At 37.9% G+C, this 26898-nt stretch overlaps 1 protein-coding gene across 2 annotated transcripts in view; it reads right to left on the reverse strand.

The window, feature by feature from the left end:
• CSMD1 (CUB and Sushi multiple domains 1) overlaps window positions 1-26898 on the reverse strand; it is a 1231469-nt gene that overhangs the window by 171751 nt on the left and 1032820 nt on the right. For both annotated transcript variants that reach the window (XM_042480556.1, XM_042480547.1), the window contains exons 31-33: window positions 21175-21291; window positions 13704-13817; window positions 13274-13369 (exon numbers count right to left, since the gene is read on the reverse strand). In XM_042480556.1, coding sequence (XP_042336490.1) covers window positions 13274-13369; window positions 13704-13817; window positions 21175-21291 — 327 coding nt within the window. The remainder of the gene's footprint in view (window positions 1-13273; window positions 13370-13703; window positions 13818-21174; window positions 21292-26898) is intronic.

Here is a 26898-nt window from a genome sequence, read left to right on the forward strand (position 1 = left end):
GAGTCTTAGTCCAATTCTCAAATCATCACACCATACTGGTAAGTAGACCAGAGTACCGACACCAAAAATCAATTAAGCTACTCTTGACTGGTCTGATAATTAAACCTTTCAAAAAGACAAGTGTGTCAGAAAGAAAATGACGAACGCTCCCCTCAGGATGATATAGTCTGATTTATTTGATCAGGACCACCTTTGAGTAAGAATATGCTTAATTGTAGCCAATATGTAATATATAGCAGATTAACAAAGATAAATTACTGGATTAAAAGAAAAGGAGGAGGCGGCATTCAAGTTCACTCTGTATTAAGTGGTAGAGCATGGAGATATTACAGGGTACAACACCAGAAATCAGCAAGATGGGCACCTGGCGATGGTCCAGGATTCAGAAGGGCTTGTCTTTACATCACTCTTATGAACTGTACTGAACTCTGACTGTGCGTGGAGTTACTAAATTTTCAAAGTAGCAATAAGGGGTAATCAAAAATTATGAAGTGTGATGTTGACAATTAGGTGGTAATTTTTTTTAATTAGAACTTCAGGTGCCACAGGATTCTTGTTGTAACTTGCTAGCTCATCTACTTAGTTCTTTCTTCTCTGCCCTGGGTGTTACCATTTAGAATTAAGTTGCTCATCAAATTGCAAAATAGGTTATCAAGCATTACTGTGCACAGCTTTCCCTCCTTTATGAATCTTGCCTAGCAATTAACAATCAGTGACTGGTCAACATAGAGAAAAGGCCATTTTGAAACTTTGCAACCTATTGCCAGTCAGCACAAGACTTATCTATAGGCATATGAGGCATGGCAATATGAGGTCCATCTCATGTCTGGTGAAAAGAGGCCCTGTTAGGAGGGTTTGAAACTACCCATTGGAACCACTCAAATTCTGGGACAATGGCATCACATGGGAGGCTAAGTGATACATTTCTTTTCATTACAATGTCTTCCACCTTTTTGCTCCAGATCTGGCATCTTCCCCCCCCCCCCCCAAAAAAATGGAAGTCCACTTCATACTGAATGACAATATTTCTGATTGTGAAGTCAATAAATGTCTACCAAATATAACACACAATTTTTAGATTCTTCATGGATAATACTAACAATGTAGTTCTCTCTCTCTGTCTCTCTAATTTATCTCTACTGACAAGTCACCTGTATTGAGTTTAATTGGATTTATTTCTACGTAAGTGAGTATATTTTTAATTTAAAACTACTGACAGTAAGAAAGAGAAATGAATATAACCAGAAGTATTGCCACAAGTCACATCAGTTCATAAAATGGCAGGGACAAGGGACTTAGGCTCATGCCGTGTTGCTAACCTTGGCATTTAGATGTAGCAGCCTTCACAAATGGCATACAACATAACGTGTATTTCTGAGATGTACATATGTTGGGTAAAATTGTGTGTGTGTGCATGCAGGTGTGAGCTTTATGCATAACAGGTCTAAATAAGCATTGCTCACAAACGTGTGCCCTTTAAAATCATAACATAGAACAGTAATCTATATAATTGCAATGAATGTTTCTAATTCAGTGTGCTGCACTCTTTAAATCCCACTGATTAAAAAAAAAATCAAGTCCAAGAAGAAGAAAAACAAATATAAGTTGTGGACTTCATTTGTAGGTTACTATGAAACTCAGATTTCTTAGTGCATTTTGCCCTTACTGTCTAATATTTCAGATCAAAATTATAGGCTGATGGGCAATGAATAAATATAGATTAGTGAAACTGCCTCACAATTCCACTATCTTTCTGCAGTTCCTCTGAGAAGAGGCTATGCTGATGGTAGCAGTGCTGCTGACAAGGTCTCCCATGTTAGACAGGCTTTTGCTGATGAAATGTGCCAAATAGCTACTGGGCAGCAACAGTAATGGGGAAGAGTTGACAGTAGCACAGGATCTCTTAAAGACAATACCAATGGCACCATAGCTAACATTTGCTAGTAATGTGCAGAAGGAGGAATGTGACTTTTACTATGAAAATCCTATGAAGAGATATTCAAAATAAAACAGGAGACAGTGCCAGAAAATGAGACTCCTAGGTCAGAGGGTACTCGACAAACTACTGGGGTAGACCAGAGCCTGCTCTATAAGAGACTGACCAAGATCTGCAGGGGAAAGCTTTCAGTTCCACCATCATCATATTCATGTTTGGTGAAGACATGGGAGAAAATATTACCAGCGGCTGCTCCCAAGGTTTGGAACTTCTTTCACCAGGAACTCTGGTTGGCCTTCTCTATGCTCTCTTTCTAATAACAGGTAAAGACTCTTTTTATTTAAAGAGGCACTTGGTTTTTGTGGCAGATGGAGCTTTTAATAAGGGGTCCACAAAACAGTGATACTCGATAGAGTCAACTAAAACTGCACCAAATACATCATGGGAGTTTTAGAAGCTCTACAAGCAAAGGTACCAAATCAGAAGAAATAAAGAAAAAATGACAGTGTTAGAGCCACAGACTTACATTTTGTCAAATGTGCTTTTTTGTTGTCAGTTAAGATGAAGAAGAAGCCAGTGAAGCTTCAAAAGCCTGCACAATCTATTCTGTACATCTTGCCTGTCCCTATAAAGGTATTATTTGGATTTTGGATGTTATTGTATTATGCTGTATAACATGGCTACCTCTGGATATGTTGCGTGGCGTATTGTCCTTCTATTTTAATAGATTTAAATGTGTTTTTAAAGATGATTTTAACTTGCATTTTAACCTATATTTTTAAAATAGAATTTTAGTTTAATTTTGTTTTAACTTTTATACTAAGAGTTCTTTATTTGCATTATGTTTTATGTTATACAGTTGGCCCTCCTCCATATCCATCAATTCCTTAACCATCGATTCAACCATTCATGGCTTGAAATGCACACACACACACACACACACACACACACACAGAGTTTTGATTTTGCCATTTGTTGTAAGGAGCATCATTTTATTGCTATGCCATTGTATTTAATGAGACTTTAGCATCCACAGATTTTGGTATCCACGGTCCTGGAACCAGACCCCAATGGGTATCAAGGATCCACTGTTTTAAGTTTGTAATTAAGTTTGAAATGAAGTTAGATCTCATCCTGGGAGAAAGATGGAAATAATACAAATAAATAACCAGACAAAAAAGTTAGTGTTACTAGGCCTTTAGAAAGGAAGATGTTGGCTTGAAACCTACTGGTTAGTACCTCAAAAATATAGACCCACTGAATGCCTTAATGAGCTGTGAGTGAACACTTAGGTAGAACTTATAGATGAAATGAGTCTACCTCAGTTAGGACTAATAACATTCAGGACTATTTTACGGTCTATTTTGGGGAAGGTTCTTAACTAGTAGAAATCTGATTGCTTGTGTTAAAATCAGAGCAACTATACAGGCTTTGTATGGCTTACGCACTCATGTCTTGTGCAGCACTGGATCTTTCAAAGCAATAAAGGATGCACAGTGTCATTATGGAAATTAGAGCAAATGAGTCCCTTTAAGACACAATTATACTGTAAATGTGGGGATATTTAACTTTAAGATTACAAAATGTCAATACAGTCTTTTCTAGTGAGGGGTTGCAGAAGTCAGATGCTCACTCCTGGTCTACCGACTGCTTATCATGCTTTCTGTGAAATATGGAATATAGAAAAAAATCCACTTATCAGAAAAAGGAAGGCAACTTCTATGAAACCAGAAGAAATATATAGCTTTGAAAATGGCACTGAAAGAAAAATGATTATATCAAAATCCAAACCAAGAAATCTAATCTCATACTACTTTTTTCTCAGGGATATACAATCATATTAGCTACAGCCCTCCATTCCCTTCAATCCTCAGGCTAATTCTATAATACAATGTTGAGGAGCTAGTCTTCTTAGATGGTATCAGATGCCAGAGTGCTTTTCATAGTAATTATTCTTCCTATTTCATTGCTATGAAACAAAATAGAAATCAGCCTAGTGGAAAAGTGAACATGGAAGAGGGTCAGTCTGGAATACTCGGTGATAAATAAAATGATTGATTTTACAGACCAGATTAGAGTCTTCATTCTGGAAAGTGGATGCTGTTCTCAAAGGTATTTTAACATTAGCAGACAGGCAGTCCTGGGAAATCTGTTCCTATATTTTACAAGAAGATTGAAAATCCCCAAATTGTGGTAGCATATTTATTAAATCTAATTAAATGCCACAAACTGCATGGCCTTGGCTAAATCTTTTAACGACTAGGGATTGTACTGCATTCATCTTCCAAAAATTGAAACCTGAATAGCTGCAAGGTTCTCCAGAGATAAATAAAGCCAGCTTGCTTACTTTGATTCATTTTTGAGATGCTGAGAACAGCATTGTCTGTTTCTTAAATTCAAGCCTTCCTGGCTGCCAGACAAAATAATCTAATATTCTAATGCTAAAACACACATACACAAATGCTTCAAACTACCCCACCCCCAAAAAAATTAGCAAAAAAATCCACTCATTGGCTATTTTGCTACATGATAAAGAAATGCTTCCTCCCTCTTCTGCTCTCGAACTGTTTTAATGAGGCTCAGAAGAAGTAAAAAAATAAACACAGCACAAAACATGGCACAATATCTAATCAGCTAAATGCATGAAAAGATTTATTCCCCTTGCTGAAAGACTGAACACCTTTCATTCCAACATCTAGAGTTCTCTGCATATCAAGAGCAGAAAAATGGTGTGCTGGCCATAAAATCTGCGACCATAATTCAGATTTATAATTAATTTTGTTAAATACTGTACCTTAAGCTTGATTTAGCCCAGAAGCCCTTTCTTTTTCAACGTTCCTATCCTCCTAAGGGGGGAAATGATTAAACAAAAAACAAAGCAAAACACCTAAACTTGATGTGCCATGTGTCACTTAAACTGACAGCACAGTTTGCCTCTAAATGTAATATTGGCATAATAGAAAGGAAACCCCTGGTGACCTCAAGTGCTTGTGGAAATGTTTCATTAGCATACATTTATTACATTAGGAAATCTTTTATTTCAATAATTTTTCTGCATTTATCTTCCTAGGTGAAGCAATTTCCTACAACAACTTCCTCTGGGACAGTCCTGTCAGTGTTGATTTGGACTGCACTGTCAAGGAACGTAGGATCTTCCAAGGATCATGGGCTCCTAGGGACACTGCTGCTGCTGCTACTAGTTGTGCTTCTGCTTCTGTAACAATTCACATCAACAGTGACAATGAGGGGGCAGGAAGCTGTTACAAATTACTAAGGCCCAGCGGTCTGGAGAGGGTCTGGGATCAGATTGTGATGTCTATTTTTTTTTTAAAAAAATACTTTCTTTCTTTCTTGATAGTGTCATTATTTGTTGGTTGCTTTTGATATTTGACTGTCCCTTACTCAGGCACATTTATTTATTTGTATTTAATTATCTGAGGTCCAAAACACCCTACAAAATTATCCAGTTTGAGACCACTTTAACTGCCCTGGATCAATGCTAGGGAATTCTGGGAACTGCAGTTTTGTGAGACATTTAGCCTTCTCTGTCACAGAGCTCTGGTGCCACAACAAGCTACATCTCCCAGGATTCCCTAGGACTGAGTCAGAACAGTTAAAGCTGCCTCAAACTGGATTCTTTCTGTTTTGGACCTGAATAATATACAGGGCGCCCACATCATATGCGGATGCACTATACGCAGCTTCCAGCATACACTGGAAGCCGTGCCAGAAAGGCTTCTCCTGCACCCCGGAAGAAACAATGGGGCGGCTGGGTGCGCGCTGCGGGAACGAGCCCCATTAGTTCTAATGGGGCTTAAGTTTATGCACTTTTCCCCTTATGTGGCGGGGTCCAGAATGGATCCCCACGTAAGGGAAGGGCCAACTGTACTGCCATTCCCCCAGAACTGGGACTCACAACAAATTTAAGACAGATCCAGAAGGGGAAAAAAAGGAAGAGAAGCAAACATGCAGAATCAAATGCAACTGAACCACAATTGAACAGATTATAATATATACCATATATACTCATGTATAAATCTAGAAATTTTAGGGGAAAAAATCTCTTTTCAAAAAGGGAACCATGCCTTGGTGAAAGATGAGACGTTAATCTCTTCTTGGAGCACCTAAAAGAAGCATCAACCCACTCTACTGTCTCATCCATCCAGCCTTTAGGGTGAGCACAAACAGTTAAGCCTGTCAATATTTTTAAAGATCTTTAGCATAATTTTCCTTTGCTTCATCCTTTACATCCTTTTTTATATGCTGCTAAGTTTTATCCTCAACTTATCCATGGGTCATATCAAAATTCATAATTTTGGCCCCAAGACCTGCCCTCAGTTTATAGATGAGGTCGGCTTATACTATGGTAAGCTACTGAATTAGACAGCAATTTAAATCACTAATGAATTCAGGAGAATCCCAAGCTATGAGCACTATCCAAAATAAATTGGATAGTGCAGCTAAAAACATGCTTGCCAGAGGGAAGATGATGAAGAGGAGATCCAGGTTTGCCTGGTTTCAAATTCTAGATCAGTCCAAGATTAGCCACCAAAAAGTTCACTTTCTCTTCCATCTTCACAGAATATGCCCCTGAAGAGTTCAAGATACTGGAGCCTGCTAGTCTAGAACAGGGCCCAAATATCTGACTTTGTTGCCTAAAATACTAAGTAGAAAATTCACTGGGACCCACTGTAACAAGCAAATTTAAAGCACCTGTTTGATTTTTTAAAATTATTAGTATTAATCCATACACATAAATTAAAGTTGTTGTTTAATTACTATATTTGACCTACAATATTTAATTTTTAATACTAAGGAATTTCATCATAATAATCAATTATTATTGATTGTATTTATCAATACTAACAATGTCATAATAATGAAATCTGAGCCAGTTAATCTATTTTAGTATTATTTACCAAAATGACTAGGATGCACTAGTTCCCCTTAGACCACATCCCTTTCCTTCATGCTACTTTCCCCCCCTCTCCCCTTTGCATTGGCCAGCCTGGGAAATGCCCCACATTGTGAAAAACAAATAAAAAGGAAGCCAAATATTTAGATTACGAGTGGAAAAATATTATTGAGATTTTTATATTAAGATGAAGAACAAATAGAACATTGCTTTTTGGCCATATGACATTTATTATGTAATGCCATAGGCTACCTTTGCTCTAAGAGTTGCTATAAGTGGCAGTCCCTTCACACCCCTGTGTGTATGTCTGTGTATATGCATGTATATGTGTACTTTCAATTTGTCTGTTGACTTAAGATGACTTTAGTGTTTTCTGAAGCAAGAAATACTCAACCTGAAACAGACTGGCCAAATAACAATAAATGGGGTTTAGACAATGCATGCCCCCAAAGTGGCCAGAAGCCTCTCTGAGGCCACCTAAGGTGGTCTGAAGCCACCAGAAAATGGAGTGGATTTAATCCACTCCTGCTGGTGGCCCACTGGTGACCGCAGCAGCAGCCTGCTTCAAGAGCAAGCCGTCTGTTCACAGTTCTCCCAGAGCGATTGTGGCTGGAGCAGCTAGAGATTGCTCCTTCATGCCCATCTGTTTCACCCCTCAGAGCTGGTTTTAGCAGTTTCTTCTTCTAAAATATAGCCTACAGTGTATGTTGTTTGTTGGCAGTCTCCCATCCAAGTACCAACCAGGGCTTAGCTTCCAAGAACAGACAGGATGCAATGTTGTTCTGGTTCTCACACAGACATGCAAACTGTTCCTGAGTACTGAGAAATGTTTCAAAGCAGGTTTGAGCACTATGGGGGACTGCAGTTGAAGGAGAGGAGTGCAAAGTCCCAATACCACTGATGATGCATATGGAAATACACTACTGGATGTGAATTATACTAATGGATTTTAGTCTAAACAACAATAATTTTAAATGAAATACAAAAAATAACCCCCAGCCTGTTTTATATTTGTTGTTTTTTTATGTATGTGAAGTGAAGGTTGAATAGAAAACATACCAAAAGATTTGTTAAGAAACGTTCTGTGAAGAAATTATTAAGAAATCTGTTAAAACATGGTTAAGAAATCCTTGGGAAGGAGACTACTTTGGAATTTAGTTGACAGGACATTTCTTCTTTATTCAAGAGTTGAAAACTTGCAGTGATTGTGGAATCAGGCAGGGAGACTGAAATTTGGGAGGTGGGCAACCTGGTGTAGACAACCAGCAGTCCCTTGTGTTTGACAACATGAGAAGCTTCTGAGGAACTGGGCAGCCTACCAAAAATGAATGTGCATTATTTTCACACTTATTGCATCTCAGTGTGAACACATTCAAATTACAGACAATAATCTCAGTCTTACATAACTCTGCCTGTAATATTATACTCGCACTATTTTACCCACATTACAGGTAGATGCTACAATGCCCAGATATTTGCCACCTTATTACCAAACTGTGGAAATGACTCAGTATATAAAGGTTTACTCTAATTGTCATGTATCTTGTATGTCCCTTCCATTTGTCTTCCTTCTACCCTCATGATGACCACAGATGTACCATTAAGAAACAAAACAGGTTGTGTGTTTTTTTCTTAGATAACATTTGCTGATTAGCAAGCAGTGTCTCAATATATATGTAAACAGACTGGTATGATGGACACATGGAACTGAATTAATCTCCCTTTGCTATATGTTCATATTAAATTAGATATCCCAGGAGGGATATGAATTCAATATAAGACTTGATACAGACTTCTTGGAGATTTGGAAAGCAGCCCAATTTGCCTTGGACTGATGTATGAGTTTCCCGAATCAACTTTGATCTGAATTTGTATCTCAGACAGAAATGCATTAGTTTTTGTAAACATACAGTTTGGGTTTGGAGTTTTTCCAAATCTGAATTACTAATGAAGTTTTGAGAGGGTTCAGATTCAGTCCATATAAGAGAAGCCCTACTTTGATCCACTCTACGCCTAGATATTTTTTAATTAATTAGTATAGATTTGAAACTGATATGGGATTTTTCTGGAAACAAAACACATCTCTATTTAATAGCAAAATCATATACATGTTGATTCAGAAAATGAATTGAAAGGGATTTACTGAATTAAATGAGGCTTAGTCCCATGTAAATAGAAAAGGTAGTTCAGCCACAGTTGCAATCCTATCCTTTTGTAGGGGTGATTAGACCAAGAAAATTTAAGTGTAACTTTTTTGTCTACTGCTAATTATCCAGATAGTTAGTAAACTGAAGATACTTTTGCTCCATCCCTGAATTCATATGTTAAAATGCTCATTAGTAGAATGCATTATTCAGCTCCTTGCTGTTTTTACAACTTTACCTGTCTGAATATTTTCTATACCATGGATGTTTATATCTACAAATTATGATGCATGAAATTTTAATATGTATCCAGAAAACTGATTCATATAATTTTGTAGGGTCTATTTCTATGAGAATTCTTTTGCTTTTATCTTGACCTTTCATGACAGATGTCTCAGAACAAAGAATGAGTAAAAATGTCAAGCTCAATTATGTTCAGGTTTTCCTTTTCTCTACTGCTAAATTCATGAATATAGATGCTCAAGTCATGCACATGCCATTTTCATACTGGACTGCTATTTCCATTTTATTTCATTTTTGACCTGATTAAAATATGTGTACATTATATATATATTTGAAAATATACTTTATATTCAGTTCATATTTTGAGGGACTGGTGCAGAACCAAACTTTGGGAAACAGCAGATCTTGAAGATTTTCATACCAGCACTTAAGCGTTGGTGAATCATTGCTGAAACATTGAAGAAGCATGCATGTGTGAAAGCCAGGTGCACTTCCTCAACGTCTGGGAATCGTCAGCTCCCTCCAGCATTACTGAATCATTTGGGGAGAGGCAATTTCCTCTGAACTAAAACTTTGCATTCAGAGGAAATTCCCTCTCCCCGAACTATTCAGTGATGCTAGAGGGGAGTCAACAGATTCCCTGACATTGAGAAAGCCCCCAGGCTTTCACACACGCATGCTTCCTCAACATTTCAGCAAAGATTTACTAGAGCTTACCCTTTGATAAGCACTGGTATTAAAATCTTCCTTGAGGTTTAAATGCATTCCAGTTAAGACTTATATTCAGGAAATTCAAATTCAGTACATTCTTATTGAAGTATGAACTGCATGATTTTTTTTTATTCATTATAGAGTAAAGTAATGATGCTGTAGTCTAAAGTAAAGGTATCATAAGTAATGACACCTTTAATGATGCTGTAGTGTAATGCATTTTTTTCTTGAGGTAAACCTCGTTTAATACAAAGGAATTTATTCCAGGGCAATAAAGAACATACATAGGATTGTACAGTCGGCCCTTCTTATACAGGGATTTTTTTATACTCGGATTCAAGCATACACGGTTTGAAAATGTTCAAAAAAGTATAAATTTCAAATATCAAACCTTGATTTTCCATTTATAAGGGACACCGTTTTGCTATATCATTATATTTAATGGGACTTGAGCATACACAGATTTTGTTATCCATGGGGGATCTTGGAACCAAACCCCAGCATATAACAAGGGTCCACTGTACTTTTATGTTTTCAATGTTTTTTAGTGTAGTGATTTGAACACTGGGCTATGACTCTGGAGATGAGAGTTCTATTTCCCGTTCGGCCATGTAAACCCACTGGGTGACCTTGAGCAAGTCACGTAGGAGTTTATCACACAGGATCCTGGCACGATTGGAGAACGGTCCAAAAGGGGCTGGGAAGAGAATGCGTGGGGGATGCATTTTACTGCACAAGAGGAAGTCCCTCACTCATTCTGTTACCTGCCCTTCCGTTCCCAGTCCGTCCCAGAGAAGGAGATTTTTGAGAATGTTTTGAACCGTTCTCAAAAATCGTCCCCTCTGGGATGGATGGGGAACAGAATGGAACGAGTGAGGGACTTCTGCATGCAGTAAAATGCGTCCCCCAGTTGTTCCACACTCGTTCCTGGCCCCTTCCATTCCGTTCTCCGACCGTTCCCTGAACCCCTGTGCAATAAACTTCCCTCTGAGCCCCTGAGGAAGGCAGTGGCAAATCCCTTCTGAACAAATCTTGACAAGGAAAAACCATGATGGGATCACCTGAGGGTCACCACAAATCAGAAATGGCCATGAAAGCACACAATAACAGAAACATGTATGTTTCTGTCTGCCTTTTATAAAAAGAGAATCCCAGAGCATTATGAGGCAGCTTGAAAGACCTTAGACAGTAATTATAAAAGGGCAACATTGGCCTTTAAATCAGAACAAATCAGGCACTGATGTGTACTTTTTAAAAAAGCATTTTAAAACTTGTTTTAAATTAAGCATTTTGAGATATAATGTTCTCAAAATGCGTATTTTCAGACAAAATAGTCTGGAAATCGTATTAAAAGATATTTAAATTAAAATTTCATGATTTTTTTAAAAAATAAAAATGAAATAGAACTGATGATTGAAAACAAATGTAAAAATCACACAAAGTGGAAATAAGCATTCATTTCAATAGATTTGTGTGCTCTTATGTTGCTGGAAGTTCAGGTAGTGGAAAACCAATCAACCAAGCAGCCCAAACCCCTCATTCTTTATCTATGACATTAAATATCTAAAATGATCCAGAAAAAAAAATCAATAACAGCAGCACATGTTTTGACAAGTAGAAAAACAGCCTTCAGTTTTCAATTGCAGATTCATGATTTGCTCTATCTCTTTTCATAAATGCTTGTTAATACATTTCAGTGTCTTAAATGCAAATATATTTTTCTAGTTTAGATCAAAGTCAAAACGGTTATTATGATCCGCAGATCCAATAAAAATCAAGCATAAAATAAAAAGGGAAAGACATAAAATAGAGATAAAAGTATACAATAAAACATATAGTTCTATATCTATTTGATGTTGGCCCTTTCTACTTTATGATTGATTTTTTTAAAATTGGATCTGGGGATCGTAATAAATATTTTGATTGATTCTTCTAGTTTTAAATATTTCTAATGACTAGTTTACTATTTTTTGTTACTTACCTGAAAACATGAAAATAGATTTTAAAATCTGTGAAACCTAGACTACTTTTAATTTGATATCTTGTTTCTGAGACATTAGGACATATCATTCATTGGTTTCAGAAAAGGTGATTTTTTACAAATATCAGTGTGGGTGAAAAGGATTTATCCATGCAGGTTTCCATGTTCCCTGGCTTTTTGTATACATTGTTTGCATAATACAGTAACGTCCTTTCTGATGGCTTCATTATAACAGATGTGAATGCTGAACTTAAGGATTTCAACAAACAAGTTAAGAACTTTTGACACACGATACCAGGTTCCCCCAAAAGATCATATATCTAACATCAGATCTAAAACAGTACCATCTAAGATCAATCAATACAATTTATTGAGTAGCCCAAGGGCCGTTTCAAAATACTAGTAACATAATAAAAAGCAGTATCACACAGCTATATATAAAATGTAAATACAGTGCACTAGGTGCAATAAACCTCCATACAATATAAATACATATGCATAACCTAAGCGTGCACCAGAACCAGAACATGTACTACTTGTCTACAGCTTATGTATATCTAAAAGATATACAATATGTGGTAAAGGATATACTAGTAAACAGATAAAATAAAATAGTTAACAATTAAACAATAGTATGTAAGATAATTACCATAGGGAATAAAACAGAATTAAAATTGGAATAGAAATGGGAGGCAAAAGTAACATAAAATATCCGTCGACATACATCAAATCTGTTCATCCCCCTTACAATTAACACCAATCATTCCAACATATCTAGATCTCAACAGCGATGCTTTATGAAGGAACCGAGCTGTAGCAATAGAGATTTTTGAATCTTGTCCACTCATAAAGTATGATGTTCTGATGTGGGTATCCCAGTATATTGTTCGTTTAATATAGGGATGAAGATATTGATCCCTTTCTGCTTGGTACAAATTACAACTAAACAAAATGTGTGCTAGATCCTCAATTTCATGATCCCCACAAATACAAATTCGTTCGTTATAAGGGATACCCTGGAATCTTCCATGTCTTACCATGGTATCAAGTTGGTCGAATCTTGCTCGGGTAAATGCCTCTCTGAGATGTTTAGGGATCTGTATTTTTAGATAAGATGGCATTTGAAAGGACCGTTTGTATTGGCTCAACCATTTTAAATTGCCTACCCTACTGAGTGTGGCTATCTAAGATGGAAAAGATTATGTCAACTTTTTGATAATAATACTATGAATCATATAGAATCATCCTAAAAGATGAGGTACATCTCCCAACCCTACCTAGAACAACAATTAAGTCGGGTGGAAAGAAGCTCATGTGCAAAATACAAGAAAATAAAAATGTACCTTGATAGACAAAATGGAAGCCTCTGGCAGATGCTCCACTCTTGGCACTAAACCTCAAAAGGATCTGATTTGATGTGGCTAAAGGCAGGGTCTCTCCTAGATATTAGATTTTTTAAAAAGTAAATATAAACAAAACAAAGTTATCTTTCAATTTTATCTAGATGAAGATGGAATTTCTTGCAGTGACTAAGAAACAATTGTTACTGAACATACATGAAGAATATAAATATTTGTTATAATTTGTTAAAGGTGTGAATAATATCTATCTAATGTTATTATAAATGACCACTTTTAGTTCAAAAATCAAAATTGGATCATATCTGGTATAGCTATTAAATTGTCAAATAAAACACTTAATATGCATGCTTCTGATAACCAAGCTTTCCATAAGAATCCAGATAAGTTTTTACTTTTATAGAATATTGTATACCTGAGTGAGATCCAGAAAGTGAACTCAGAAGTCTAGCCTGTGGATGCTCCCCGTCAAATAGCTCTACAACATCATTTAAAGCTGTTTGGAAATAGGCAAATTGTCCAAATACAACTGTAAAAGACAATAAAATAAGAAAGCAAATATTTATTCAATGTCAACCAAGGAACAATAACCCCATATTTTCTGGATTCTTCAATGATAAAAACATTTGGTTGTGTTCAATTATTGCATCCTTTATTATAATCCTAGTTGTCTGTGGTTTCTTGGTCTCACAATATTGACAATGAATGTGGTGGCCAAAAAATAAAAAAATAAAAATTCCCTGCACCAACATTTCTAGAATGTTAGTGACATAATATTATACAAAGCCTAAAATAGACAACCATTTTTCACTGTTTCAATATAAAATAAAAGAAGTAAGGGAAGAAAAAGAAGTCTAGCAGCATCATTAAGATAAGATGATTTATTCATAACGTATCAGGCCCTTCATAAATATTACCACACAAGTGGTTGCTGACATAGTGATTTGTATGTTGGCCCCTGAAATAATAAAAATGCAGTCTTCATGACCATAACATATCAACTGTGATCAATGCGGAGACCACTGCAATGCTTGTTGTGGACCCACAATATTCTAGGGAGCTCAGAGTTCAGGGCAGGTCCATTGTGCACTCCTCCAGGATGTGAAGAGACCTGGGATGCAGAAAGGAAATAACACAATGACTTTATTAATGCCAGCAGGTCAGGTCAGCCTTTTTCTTTTCTTCTCAGTGAAGGGAGAGGGAGATGATCAATGGTTTTGCCGGTCATTTGGCCTTTTGGGCTGGCAACTAAGCAGCTCAGCCATGGAGTGGCCTGTCATGCAAATGATGGCTATTGGAGTGTGCAGTGTGTGTGATCCCTTTTGAGGTGACATCAAGAGAGACAACAGCAGGCTACAAAGCAAGAAGAGTAAGTACAGCAACCTTCTGTTAAAGGTTTCTAGTACAACTAACTACCCAAGCTGGGCATACGACTACATTTTAACCTAAATCTTTCAGTTTAGTTTGCCTGGGAGGCCGGCACTATAAACCACAAGAGACTGTGTTGGAAGAAAGGCCACAACTTTATTAACATCATCAAACCAGAACAGTAGGGTTGGCACAAAGCATAAGGTCAGGATCTGAAGCATCGACTAACCCCACGGTTAATCGATAAGCATCATGCCTGGTGACCACCAGGTGTTGGGATGACCTAGGGGCTAAGGAACGCCAACCGGCTGCCATAACACCAGGCGCTCTCTAGTTCTCAAAGCCCCTAGTCACCGGGAGGCATAACCAAGTTGCGGCCCCCACAATGGCCACAACGCTAGCCCTGCTCGCCCCCGGGTCCCTATTGACTCCCAAACCAATGCTCCATAGCCCTGGTATCCAAACCAACCAGATCTTGGCCTATGCTGCCGCCCTAAGTTGTGACAGAAAACCCCAAGCACCCAAGCGGAGGGTGGGTGGGAGAGCCGAGCGGGAAATGGCTGTGGGGCCTGGCCGCATGGCCCTTATATAGGCCAAGGCCCCGCCTCCTCTCCAGATGGTGAGGCTCCTCCTCCAGAGCAGCCCAGCCAATGGGCTGCCCTGGAGGACCGGAACCCAATCATAAAGACTTCCTCCGCCCGTACTAGAGCGGCGCGGGCGGAAGGAGAGGGCCCTTCCGCCCTGCGCCACCAATCAGGGTGGAGGGCAACCCCAACCCAGAAGTTGGGGCCAGGGATCTGCACCAGCTCCCTACAGCAAAGCGGCCAGCCTGCGCAGTCGGGCAGCCGCTTTTTCCATTTCAATTTGAAGGTAGCGGTGGCTCCATGAAACTGAGTACATGTGGTCACAGCATGGAATCTATGGTGAAGGATAAGATAGGCAAGGAATTGATGGGGGACAGGGATGTTGCATTTTTCAGCATCCCTCTGTGAAGAATCTGAGAGTTAACTTTGGAGAGTGGCGTCTAATGGATGTTGTATCTCAGAGTCAGGTGGAGCAGCTGTTCTTGTGGCAGGAAAGCCATGGCAGAGGAATTTTGGACTATCGGTAGGATGAAGCTGCCTAAGCAACCAGGATGTCCGTAGGTCTCAGCACCAGGACCTAATATGTGTTCCTACTTAACCCCATCACTTGTGTGGCATATTATTACTCCTAATCTGTGCACAAAGAAATACAATTCCATGGCATCAGTTGATTCACCTGCATTTGTTCATTGAGACTGCATCTGCACTGCAGAAATAATCCAGTTTGACACCACTTTAACTATCATGGCTTAATGCTGTGGTGTTCTGGAAATTATAGTTTTGTGAGACATTGGCGGGTTATAAACCACCGCTTTGCGGTGACCTGCCGCCGCCGCTGTTTGCTCCATGAGGGAGCCGCTGCAGCCAAACCGCGTGGCTCCCTTACGGAGCAAAAAAGAAGCTCCAAAATGGAGCTTCTTTCCGTGGCGCAGCTATGACGCCGCGAGGCGCCGCTGGTGCACTCGCGACGTCATAGGCGCCGCGACATGTCTGGACGCTATGCGTCCAAGACATAAACATGGTGGTGGCCGTCTGGAACGGCCGTCGTCAAAAAATACGTAGCGAGTACGTATTAGAGTTAGGGGGTGCGGAAGCACCGCACCTTCCTAACCCTAATACATAGTCACTACGTATTTTTTGGTGGTCTGTAACCCGCCATTGAGTGTTTTCTGTCAGAGAGCTCTGTGCAGTTAAAGTTGTGTCAAACTGTATTATTTCTGCAGTGCAGATGCAGCCAAAGTCCCCAGAAGAATACTGGAAAGCTGGAAAATTACAAAACCACTTGTATAAATGGTAGTTCCTCCCCCACCCCCTGAAGACTGGTTCTACTCAGATCTGCCTGCTCTGTGCCTGAAGGTTTGATTTGACTTTGATGGAAGGGGAGAGGTGGCATAGTGATTCATTTTAAAATGCTCAAATCAAAACCCTTCCTGAAGAGAAGGAATAACATGAACTATATTTAATGGAGTCTCCCAAGCCAAATATTGGAGCTTTGTTTCAGCCAGCAGATGCAACAGTACAGGCAGGGTTATGCAGATTTGATCACTGCAGTGACAACACTTCTATCAGAAACAATACACATCAGGAGAAAATAGCACAGGGATCACTGCCTTCTAAGGAACAAGACTGTGCTTTCAGGAAAGGCAATCTGTCACTTTATATATATATTTTTCTATCTCTATCTAGAGACTGGTAGGCAAACAGTTTTTAAAACATAATTAGAACAGAAATATTATTTCCTGTGCAGAAAAAAATCCTGTAATTGGGGACTTATTCTGTGCAATATTCACTCACATATTGTTTTTTTCAGAGGGTTATTTTTTCTCCACAAAGGAATAATAATCATGCAAAAATAATCCTAAATAACTCTGAATACTCCATGGTTTTTTTTTTTAAAATATCCCAATGAGCCAATCTTTTCCCCAAGTTTTTTATGACCTCTACAGATGTCATTAAAGGGAAACATAGGAAAAGCTAATACAAATGATACTTTGGTTCATATTTTATTCCTGGTCTAAAGTTATCAAAACTAGTGAAGAATAAAGCAATGTCTCCCTTGATGCACAATGAAGTTAATAAAATAAAATAAATGAATCATTGAAATATATTATCTGATTAAATTTAATTAATTCCCACATTGACAGTGTTGCATTTACCTAGTGTGAAATTATATTTGTTCATTCTTAAGAGAAAGAAGGAAAAAAAACTCCAATGTGTTTAAAAAATTGCTTATTTCTAAACTGAAACAAAAATGTATAATTGTATGATCAGTTCAGCCAGCCATTTTTCCCCTATTTCTTTCTCAAAAAGAAGAATGCTATTTAAATATAACTTTTTTGGTTGCATTTTTCCATTTAAAAAAAAGAAAAAAGAAAACAAGGGATCTAAATCCTTGATTTTCTTCTTCTTGCAAAGCAGTCCGGAAAATCACATTATTTTTCCTTGAGGAGAGGATTTCATGCAGTTTTTTTACATGTATTCATATTTGTAAAGTAATGTTTTGTGCCACTTATGCAAATGATTTTTGTACAAATTACAATTGCTCTCTCTTATAGTCTTCCAGAAAGTATATGCATTGGGTGGGTTGTTCACATCTTTTTGATCAATAACCATGTCCTTTTTTACTTGGCAAAGGTGACAGAGACTAATTTCACCTGGAAATTCTGTGCAGAAATTGTGGGGAGATAGTCAAGAAAAAAGGACTCGTCCTTTTGTTCTTACAAGGAAGCAAAGAACCTCACTCACTGTTGGTAGATTTTCAAGTATATCAAGATACCTTTTCAAGTATATCAAGATACCTCACTGTTGGTAGATTTTCAAGTATATCAAGATACATTTTTTCCCATCAAGGGTGGGGGAAAAAGAAGCATATGCTTTACATCACTAAAAAGAATACTTATTGCAAACAGAGAAACACTTCTTTTTAGAATGAAGATGTGATGCAAAACTTGTTTAGTGTCTTTGTTAGAAACCCTGATGTATTTCCATGTACAATGGAAATGTCCATGGCCTGGGTGGCAAATATCCACAGCGCAGATGAAAATTTTGCAACAGAATATAAAATCAACACAAACAGAGGAAATGTCTAAATTCAATTCCTAGCCACAGCTTGATTATACCCAATGAAACATCAGTAATTATTGAAGTACCTTTCACCAATAAATTCAATGAGTCAACTCTACTTGATACTAACAATTGGATTTAGGTCAAAAGCCCTAATTCCCACTAAAGTCAATATCAAACTATTGATTCCATCCCATTTAGGAATAAAATGGGGAGGGGAGGAGGCAGAGATTACTCCTACAACTCTAGCACCTACCATTTATGGCTTGAACTCAACAGCAGGGTGAATTGCTATGCTTGCTGTTAGCAATAAATATGAAACCATTTGGTATGATGATAGGTTTGATGTGATCACAGTGGAAACCTTTAAAGGACCCAATAACCCAATAACGCCCCCAGATTGTATGTTTGAGACCATTGGCCTTCTCTGAATAGAGAGGTCAAGTAAAGCAAAATAACGGGAGTCTGAAAGTCTAGGCATGCTGGTGTAAGATACATTTTGAACTTCAGACTCCTTCTTGGAAGAACATCAAGACTCAATAAAACAAAAGCATAATATATGTTAATATGCTCTTTTCTAAGTGAGAACTTTGCCCATTCAAAACACCAGAAGCTCGCATTACATACTGTGGGTCATGGAAAGGAATATTTTTTGTTCATGGAAATTAATCACCTCTAGCCAAATACCAGTTTTGGGAGGGGACATTCCAATTTCTACCAGACTTCTGTCCAACCACTGACAATTTAATGTTTTCAATTCATTAATAGATTTTGCTGTTGTATTATTTCTTCTTAATGAGACAGTTATGAGTAGAATTGATGCCATGTGCTGGTTTGAGGCCATAGAAAAGAAAATGCTCCTTGCATTACTTTTTGAAGAGTGGGCCCTCCTCCAGAAAAGTTAGTATTTCACATGTGGAAATGGTTTGTGTTTGCTAAAGACAATGCCAATATTTTACAAGCAGTACAAAATATGAGACTGATAAAGTGGCATTGGCCTAATGTGTAATTGATTTGGTCAGCAATTTTGGCAAGACATGATTGGAGAGGAGACGGTGACCCTATTGATCTAGATTGTGCAAGGTGGAAAGTAAACCAGCAAGTAGATTTGGAACATTACCTGGTACACCCCTCTGTTCTTGATGAGAAAGGGGAAATTTTCAGGGAGGATGGTACTGACTAATCAGTAAAGGACAACACAGTATTCTAAGAGTATCTGTAAGCCTTATTATGTGGCCTGATGGAGGAAAGGAACTAAGAAGAGGCTGGATCCTTTTTGTGGCAGACTAGTGCAGAGAGTGAAATCTTGGTCAATAATCAGTGAGCACCCACAGACACCTTTTTTGTGAAAGGGAGTTCTTCAGACTTCCCATTGGGTCATGGGAATAAGAACGGAAATAACCTTTAGGACTGGATTTGATTGGCTTTCTTTTGAGGTGGGGGCTCAATGCTTAGATAAACTAGATTGATTAGTTTGTGTCCAGGATCCGAGGTGGCTTGCCCTTTCCATGCAAGAGAGGAAGTAAGATCATACCTGCTTCAGCATATACCACATTAAGCAACTCTGCTACAGATCAGAATTAAATAGTTGATGAAATGGCCCTTAGTTTATCCATACATTTTGTGTGTCTCTTTATTCTAACTGGGTAGGCAAATGGAATTCCACACAAGATTTTCTTCTCTGTGGCAGTTATAACCAGTCATGGGTAACCTGTAACGATATACTGCAGTGTATCCTCACACCCTAACAAAACTGTTCCTTTTATAGGTTTCAGACGTGATTTGATCAGTCTCCAGGATACTCTATTTCATTATTCCTCTACCCACACACCCAATTCATTTTACTGAACAGAACATTTTGTGAAGGGGTGGGTGTGCTGTATATGTTTTTGATTTTAAAGGTTGTTTGTATTGCTGCAAGCCATTCTGCCAAAGCATGCCAATACTTCACATCTCTTGTTTCTCAGATGCCTGGTTTTGTCAGCTGTCAGCAGTCATTCTCTAAATTTGGTGTTATAAGGTGTGATTAAAAATCAATTCAGCAAAACTATAATTCCAGATCAATTACACTCAATGGCAGGAGGATACAGAAAATGTTTGCACAATATGGTAGCAGCAAAAGTAATCCATTTAGTTTGTGCTACAGCATGTTTGGTGGTAAAAATATTCACTAAAGTGGCCTGTGTCATTCACAATCTAGGGACAGTTGTGTGACATGGGCATGATTCTTCTGTGTTCCAAATATTATGTAATTTCCAGTTTTTTCACCACCTTCTGTATTTTATTAAATTCTGGAAAAAATACTCAGGCCAGAATCCATACAACTACTATATATGTGCCAAACAAGAGAGTTTTAACAATTTTTGAGTTCCAGATCATCCACACATGTCAAATGTCACTTTTGAAAGGTGTACTCGAGATTTCTAGATGGCATTTAGAATTACTCTTTAAAGAAATGAAGACATCAGCCCTTTGAGCTGATACTACTAGTTACATAAATCTCCAAATAATAGCCATGCATTTTAATTCATAATATATTTTGAGGAAGGGTGTGTTGGGGAGAGTGGTAGTCTGCGATATCATGTATAAATAAAGACAAATGGATTATTATTCCTAAATGATACCTCAGGTTACCATTTACATTTCATGATACTCTCGGATAATTAGTATCTGCTTTAGTGAATAGTCCTCTGTTGATTGCCTTGGAAAGTGTAAAACACTGAAATAATTCTAGCAAAATATCATTGTAGAGCAGAATCTGTATTGTATTAAATAACGAAAAGCACAGATATTTCTGGTTTTGTTGAATATAGACAATAAAATCAGTTTCAAAAGGATTAATGAACTCCACATGCCAGTACTAAAACTTACCAAATTCCTTAGGAACAGTAATTGAGTACTGACACGTCTGACCAACAGTGTAGTTTTGAGGATAATTTGGTGATAAAACCACTCCTTCTGATCCAGTATACTGGCCCCCACAGGGAGCTGGAAAAAAACAAAGTATAAACATTTAATGATGAGAGGAGTATTATTAAACAGTAATAAAAAGACTGGATCTCAAAGGAAGTATCTTTTTGTGGAGCTTAAATTTTATTTTCCAAAAATTGACTGTTTGTCTACCAGAGCCCACAAGGCCAGGAGGAATGGCCTCTAACTGCATGAATGTCCCTCCATACCATTTGAACTGGAAACAAAAACAACAACATCTAGACAAAATGTAGACTCTAACTGTGACTCTAATATGGCCAATTTTTTATGTCTCCCGTACAATTTCTAACAACTTTGCTGGATTAGGAAGTCAGTGTAGCTTCAAAAGCTTTCATTCTGTATTTTGTGCATTTTGTTTGGCCCAATAAAGGTAGTTCCATTTTGTGAATTTTGGATATTATTGTATTATGTAATAAAAATACATAATTCTTCACATATAGTTTATTCATAGAACAATCATACATATATTTTACTCCAAAATAACCTCCAGTGTACTCAATGGACCTTCTCTCCAGAAAGTGTGACTACAATTGCATCCCTAATATTTATTGAGAATATACTGGTAGTAAAAGCACTAGATGCATTCTTCTTGTTGTTGTTAACTGCCTTTGAGTCAGTCTTGACTCATGGCAACTCTGTGGATGAGACATCTCCAAGACTGCCTGCCCTCCCCTACACTGTTTAGTTCCTGCAAACTCATATTCGTGACCTCCTTAATAAAGTCCATCCATCTAGCATGCAGCTTTCCTCTCTTTCTATTTCCTTCCATGTTTCCAAGCATAATTGTCTTTTCTAATGAGTGATGTTTTCTCATGATGTGGCCAAAGTATGACAACCTCAGTTTAATCATCTTGGCTTCCAAGCAGATTTCAAGTTTGACTGTTCTAGGGCCCATTTGTTTGTTTGTTTGTTTGTTTGTGTGTTTGTTTGTTTTGGCTGGCCACAGTATCCTCAATACTCTTCTCCAGCACCACCTCTCAAATGAATTGATTTTTTTCCTATCCACTTATTTAACTGTCCAGCTCTCGCATCCATACATAGTGATGGAAAATACAATGGCTTGTATGACTAACTTTCATGCTCAGATGTGAATCTTTGTTCTTTAGGATTTTTTCTAGTTCTTTCATGGCAGCCTTCCCTATTCTTAGTCTTCTTGTTTCCTGACTGCAGTCCCCATTCTGATCAATGTTTGATCGAAGGTATGGGAACCGTATATACTCATGTACAAGTCAAGAAATTTAGGTCAGAAAAAATGACCCAAAAAACCTGGGTCGACTTATACACAAGTCAATACAGCAATTGATCCGAGCCTCCCCCTGGCTGGGCTTTTTCCCCAAGGAAGGAGTATTTTATTTTATTATTTTAAAATTTCATTTCATTTATGTGCCTCCTCAAAATAGAACCCAAGGTTCTAAAAAGAATCCATTAAATCCTAACAATACAAAATTATTTTTATAAAAATCACCACATTAAAACTACACAAAATCATTTTATATTGTGTGTAATTAATATGTGAAATAAAGATAAAATGAAAGCAAAAATTACAAAATGATGTATTTAAATTCATGACTGATCATGCACAAAGAAGGATGGTTTGCATTACTAATTGTTTCCACATGATTATTCTGAGAAAGGGGACGACAAATTAAAAGATAGATTTCTGACATAGAGCAAATAACTTCAATGCTGTGATTTCAGCTCCAGTATACCAAGACATCCATCAGCTGTCATCTGCAAATAAGGATAATTTCAATATGATCAACTCAAATTTTCTCAGAGTCAAAAGGCTTGAGAATTTTTTTTAATACACAGTCCAGGCAGTTTTAATCATCTGTAAATCCCATCAATTTCAAAACAAAAGATTTGAACAAGATTTGACCATATGGTTATTAGGGTCATTGGAATCAATGGGATTTTAAAAGGCAAAAATTGGGTTACGTTGCATTTATATGACAGTCAAAAATTCATATTCTAATTAGCAATGAAACATTGATATAATTCAGTGTTAATCTTTTAATTTTCTAAAAGATCTTGACATTAAAAATAATAAAATAAAACACATTTAAGCTTGGGTTCTTCCTCTGCTGTCCAAAGCTTTTTAACCCAGTGAGGGCTTATCGGATTAGAAAATGTGGAGAGAGAAAGGTAATTATTTTCATAAATTCCCACTCTTATCTGAGCCCCTCTTCACACTGTTGTTGTTGTGTGTCTCCCGGTTATTTATGACTTATGACAATCCTAAGATGACCCTACAACAGGGTTTTCATGGCAGAATTTGTTCATAGATGGTTTGTCCTTGCCTTGCTCTTCAGCTGAGAGTGTGTGACCTGGCTATGGTCATCCCATCCATTGAGTTTTCATGGCTCAACAAGAAGTTGAACTCTAGTATCCCAGTCTCCTAGTGCAAGACTCAATCCAATACAGCATGCTGGCTTTTCACATTACTTCCAAGCTATTTGTCAGTCCTCTCCTGCACCATCTAGCAGGTCAATAAAACAATATCCACTACATCCAACATAACATAATACATTGTTATAAGAGGTGTTTTTTAAAGCAGTTAATATAAATCACTCAGTGACCCAACCATCAATAATAACAACAAAAACAAATAACATCTAAGTGGAATGTTCACACAAACTACCATTAATAGAACACTGCAAAGTACAGGGTCCACTATCAAAAATGCCCCAGCCCCATGAAGGTTAAGGTGCCCAGGTGAAATCAAATGTAGAATGGTTGAGTTCCTTAGTCTTCCCTCTAAAAAGCTTGTTTTAAAGTGATTCCCAGTGGGAGCTCTCCAGGATTGATTCATAACAATCTGTATCGTGTCTGTTCAGAGGTAAGCTCCATATTGACTGCAGTTAAGAGTGTAGGATTGCAGTCTCTGAGCCCTAGTGGTCCCACTTGTAGTAAGAAAATCTACTTTGTTCATTTCAAATGTCCAGATCTCTAAACACCCCATCCTCAAGTACCTGTCAATAAAAACTGATTTCTGTTTGCCCAAATTCAGTCCAGCACACTAAATCCTGGTTTGGTCCGCTGGGTGCAGCCTTCAGATGGCTGCGCCCAGCGGACCAAAGGAGAAAGGGGCCAAATGGCCCCTTTCTCCTTCTTCCTGCCACCGCGGGGTGTCCTTGGGGCTTGAAGCCCCAAGGACACCCCTTTCCAGGCTGCAGGGAAGGGGCCTTTTGCTGCTTCCCCGCAGCCTGGAAAGCGGCGGATCGGGGCTTCAGCGGCTGCCGCTCTGAGGCCCCAATCCGGCGGGGAAAGTTGCGCCTACTTATTTACAAAATCTGAATGAAACAAGCTGTTGGCCTCTGTGGTAAAAAACAAAACAAAGACTCCCTTCCACCTAAGGCTGACTCAACACCCACATATGGTACTCCTCCACCATTTAGAGAAGCTACTCTCCAATAAAAGCATTTAAAAATGTTATGCTGCAAAAAAGAGTGAAACTATACCCTGTTAAGTTATATGGCCATGGAGTTATACTGAGGCCAATGTGGTGTCGTATGTTAAGCATTGGACTAAGATTCTGGAGGCCAGCCTTCGATTCCCCACTTGGCTATAAAACCCATTGGGTGACCTTGCACAATCATCCACTCTCAGCCTCAGATGAAGATACCTGCCAAGAAAACCCTATGATAACTTCACCATAAGTCACCATAAGTTGGAAACTACTTGAAGGCACATAACAACAACAGCAACAACAAAGTAGTTATACCTTCATTGCTAGAAGAAGAATGAATTATAGATTACTAGTTACTGCCAAACTCTGGCACCAGTAAATTGTTTAGTGCTGATGTTACACAGACCACTTTTGGTGACATGACAAAGGGGGGCCAAGTAGAGATTTACAATGTTATGAGAAGCAAGGATGAAAGGATTTGGTGTAGACATTTTAAGACAGTTCAGTGTAGAGTAGCAATCAGTATAGTTCCTGGCATAGAACTGGTGTTGGTTATGGTACAGTATTTGCAAAAACAAACAGACAAACAAACTCAAAGTGACTTGTTCTTGACAAGACTGGCTGTCATGATGTCATGCAGAGAATCACTGACGCCCTTGTTATATCTTGCCTCCAGCCTGAGAACAAAACAAAGTGTACCTCCCCCCTCTCTGGTCTAACAATTCTCACAAAATGTTTCATTGAAAAGTGAATGTTTTGTTCCTGTCTGAAACAAAGCAAAAAGAGAACTGGATGGATAATCGAAAGGCAGAACCCCATCCAATGCTTCTAATTTTTAAAGTCCATGCTAAAGGACATAAATCATGACGTAGCAATGAACTTTGCACAAGTTGTGCAATGTGTGCAAAATCTGTTTTCATAGGTGTGAAAAATCTCACCAACAACAGCAAAGACATTGAATAGGGAACAAGGAGAAAATGCATTTTCTCATTCTTGTGCACATTCTTGCTCAAGCGTAACACAAGCAAGGATTTATATCCCTAGTCTGCACACACAAACACTCCTTTGGAAACTGGGTAATTTTGTACATAGGGCATATATAATACATAGGATTCAGCAAAATGTGTGATTTCACAGCAGTACATGGGATGACACAAGCAAGGAATTATATTTCTAGTCTGCATATGCAAACATTCCTTTAGAAACTGAGTAATTTTGTATATAGGATACATATAATACCCAAAACTTAGCAAAACATAAGAATTCACAGCAATATATCAGAATTTTCATTGGCATCACAAAACATCCCAGAACTCACACAGGACAAGCTTTAAAAATAATCCTGGTGTGTGAGGGTAAAGAAAATGATGCCACTAAACTATTAATGTGTTTGCAACTATAGAACTTTAGATGGTTAAAAATGGTGTAACTGGAAGAGTGGTAGTCATAGGAAGGAATATATCAGAAAATGAGAAGAGGGATATAAGAAAGGATATGTTATGATCTGAACACAGTGTCAAAAGTAAAATTAATCCATTTAGGCAAACACATATAATGTAATACAGTAATGAAAAAAATTATGTTTGAGGTTGTAACAATAAAGGAAGTAGTTTGGATCTGGAACTTGAAAGCGTGAGCACATTTCCTTTATGAATAAATATTAACCCCATTCCAATGACTCCTGATAAAAGTTAGAAATCAGGAAATAAGGCAGTAGATTTGTGCTGAGAAAAAGTGGAGGGAGAAAAAGGAATCAAAGGGTAGGGATCAACAAGGGTTGTTTTCACAATGTCGGGTATTCAAAGACTGGAATCTGCCAAGACCTTGTTTTGAAACCAGTACTTACTTTTAATTGATATACAATCAAGAATGCCTAGTGAAGTAGCCTAGTTTGCAGATGACACTTTATTATTCATGATGCTACAATCTCAAACAGACTGAAGAGCTCTAGAAGTATATTTCATAACCATGGGTGACTAAGTAATAGAATGGCAGATGAGATGCAACATAAGTGCAAAGTGATGCACTTGAAATAGACATACAGCCTTTGATGGGGTCTAAATTGGCTGTCACTACTCAAGAAAGAGATCTTGAGGTCACAGTAGGAAGCTCACTGAAAACTTCAGTGAGTGCGATGTAGTAGCAAAAATAAAAATTCAAGGTTAGAATGATTTGAAAAGAGTCTTGAAATAAAA

This window comes from Sceloporus undulatus, chromosome 1, assembly GCF_019175285.1.
Source record: "Sceloporus undulatus isolate JIND9_A2432 ecotype Alabama chromosome 1, SceUnd_v1.1, whole genome shotgun sequence".
Lineage (NCBI taxonomy): Eukaryota > Metazoa > Chordata > Lepidosauria > Squamata > Phrynosomatidae > Sceloporus > Sceloporus undulatus.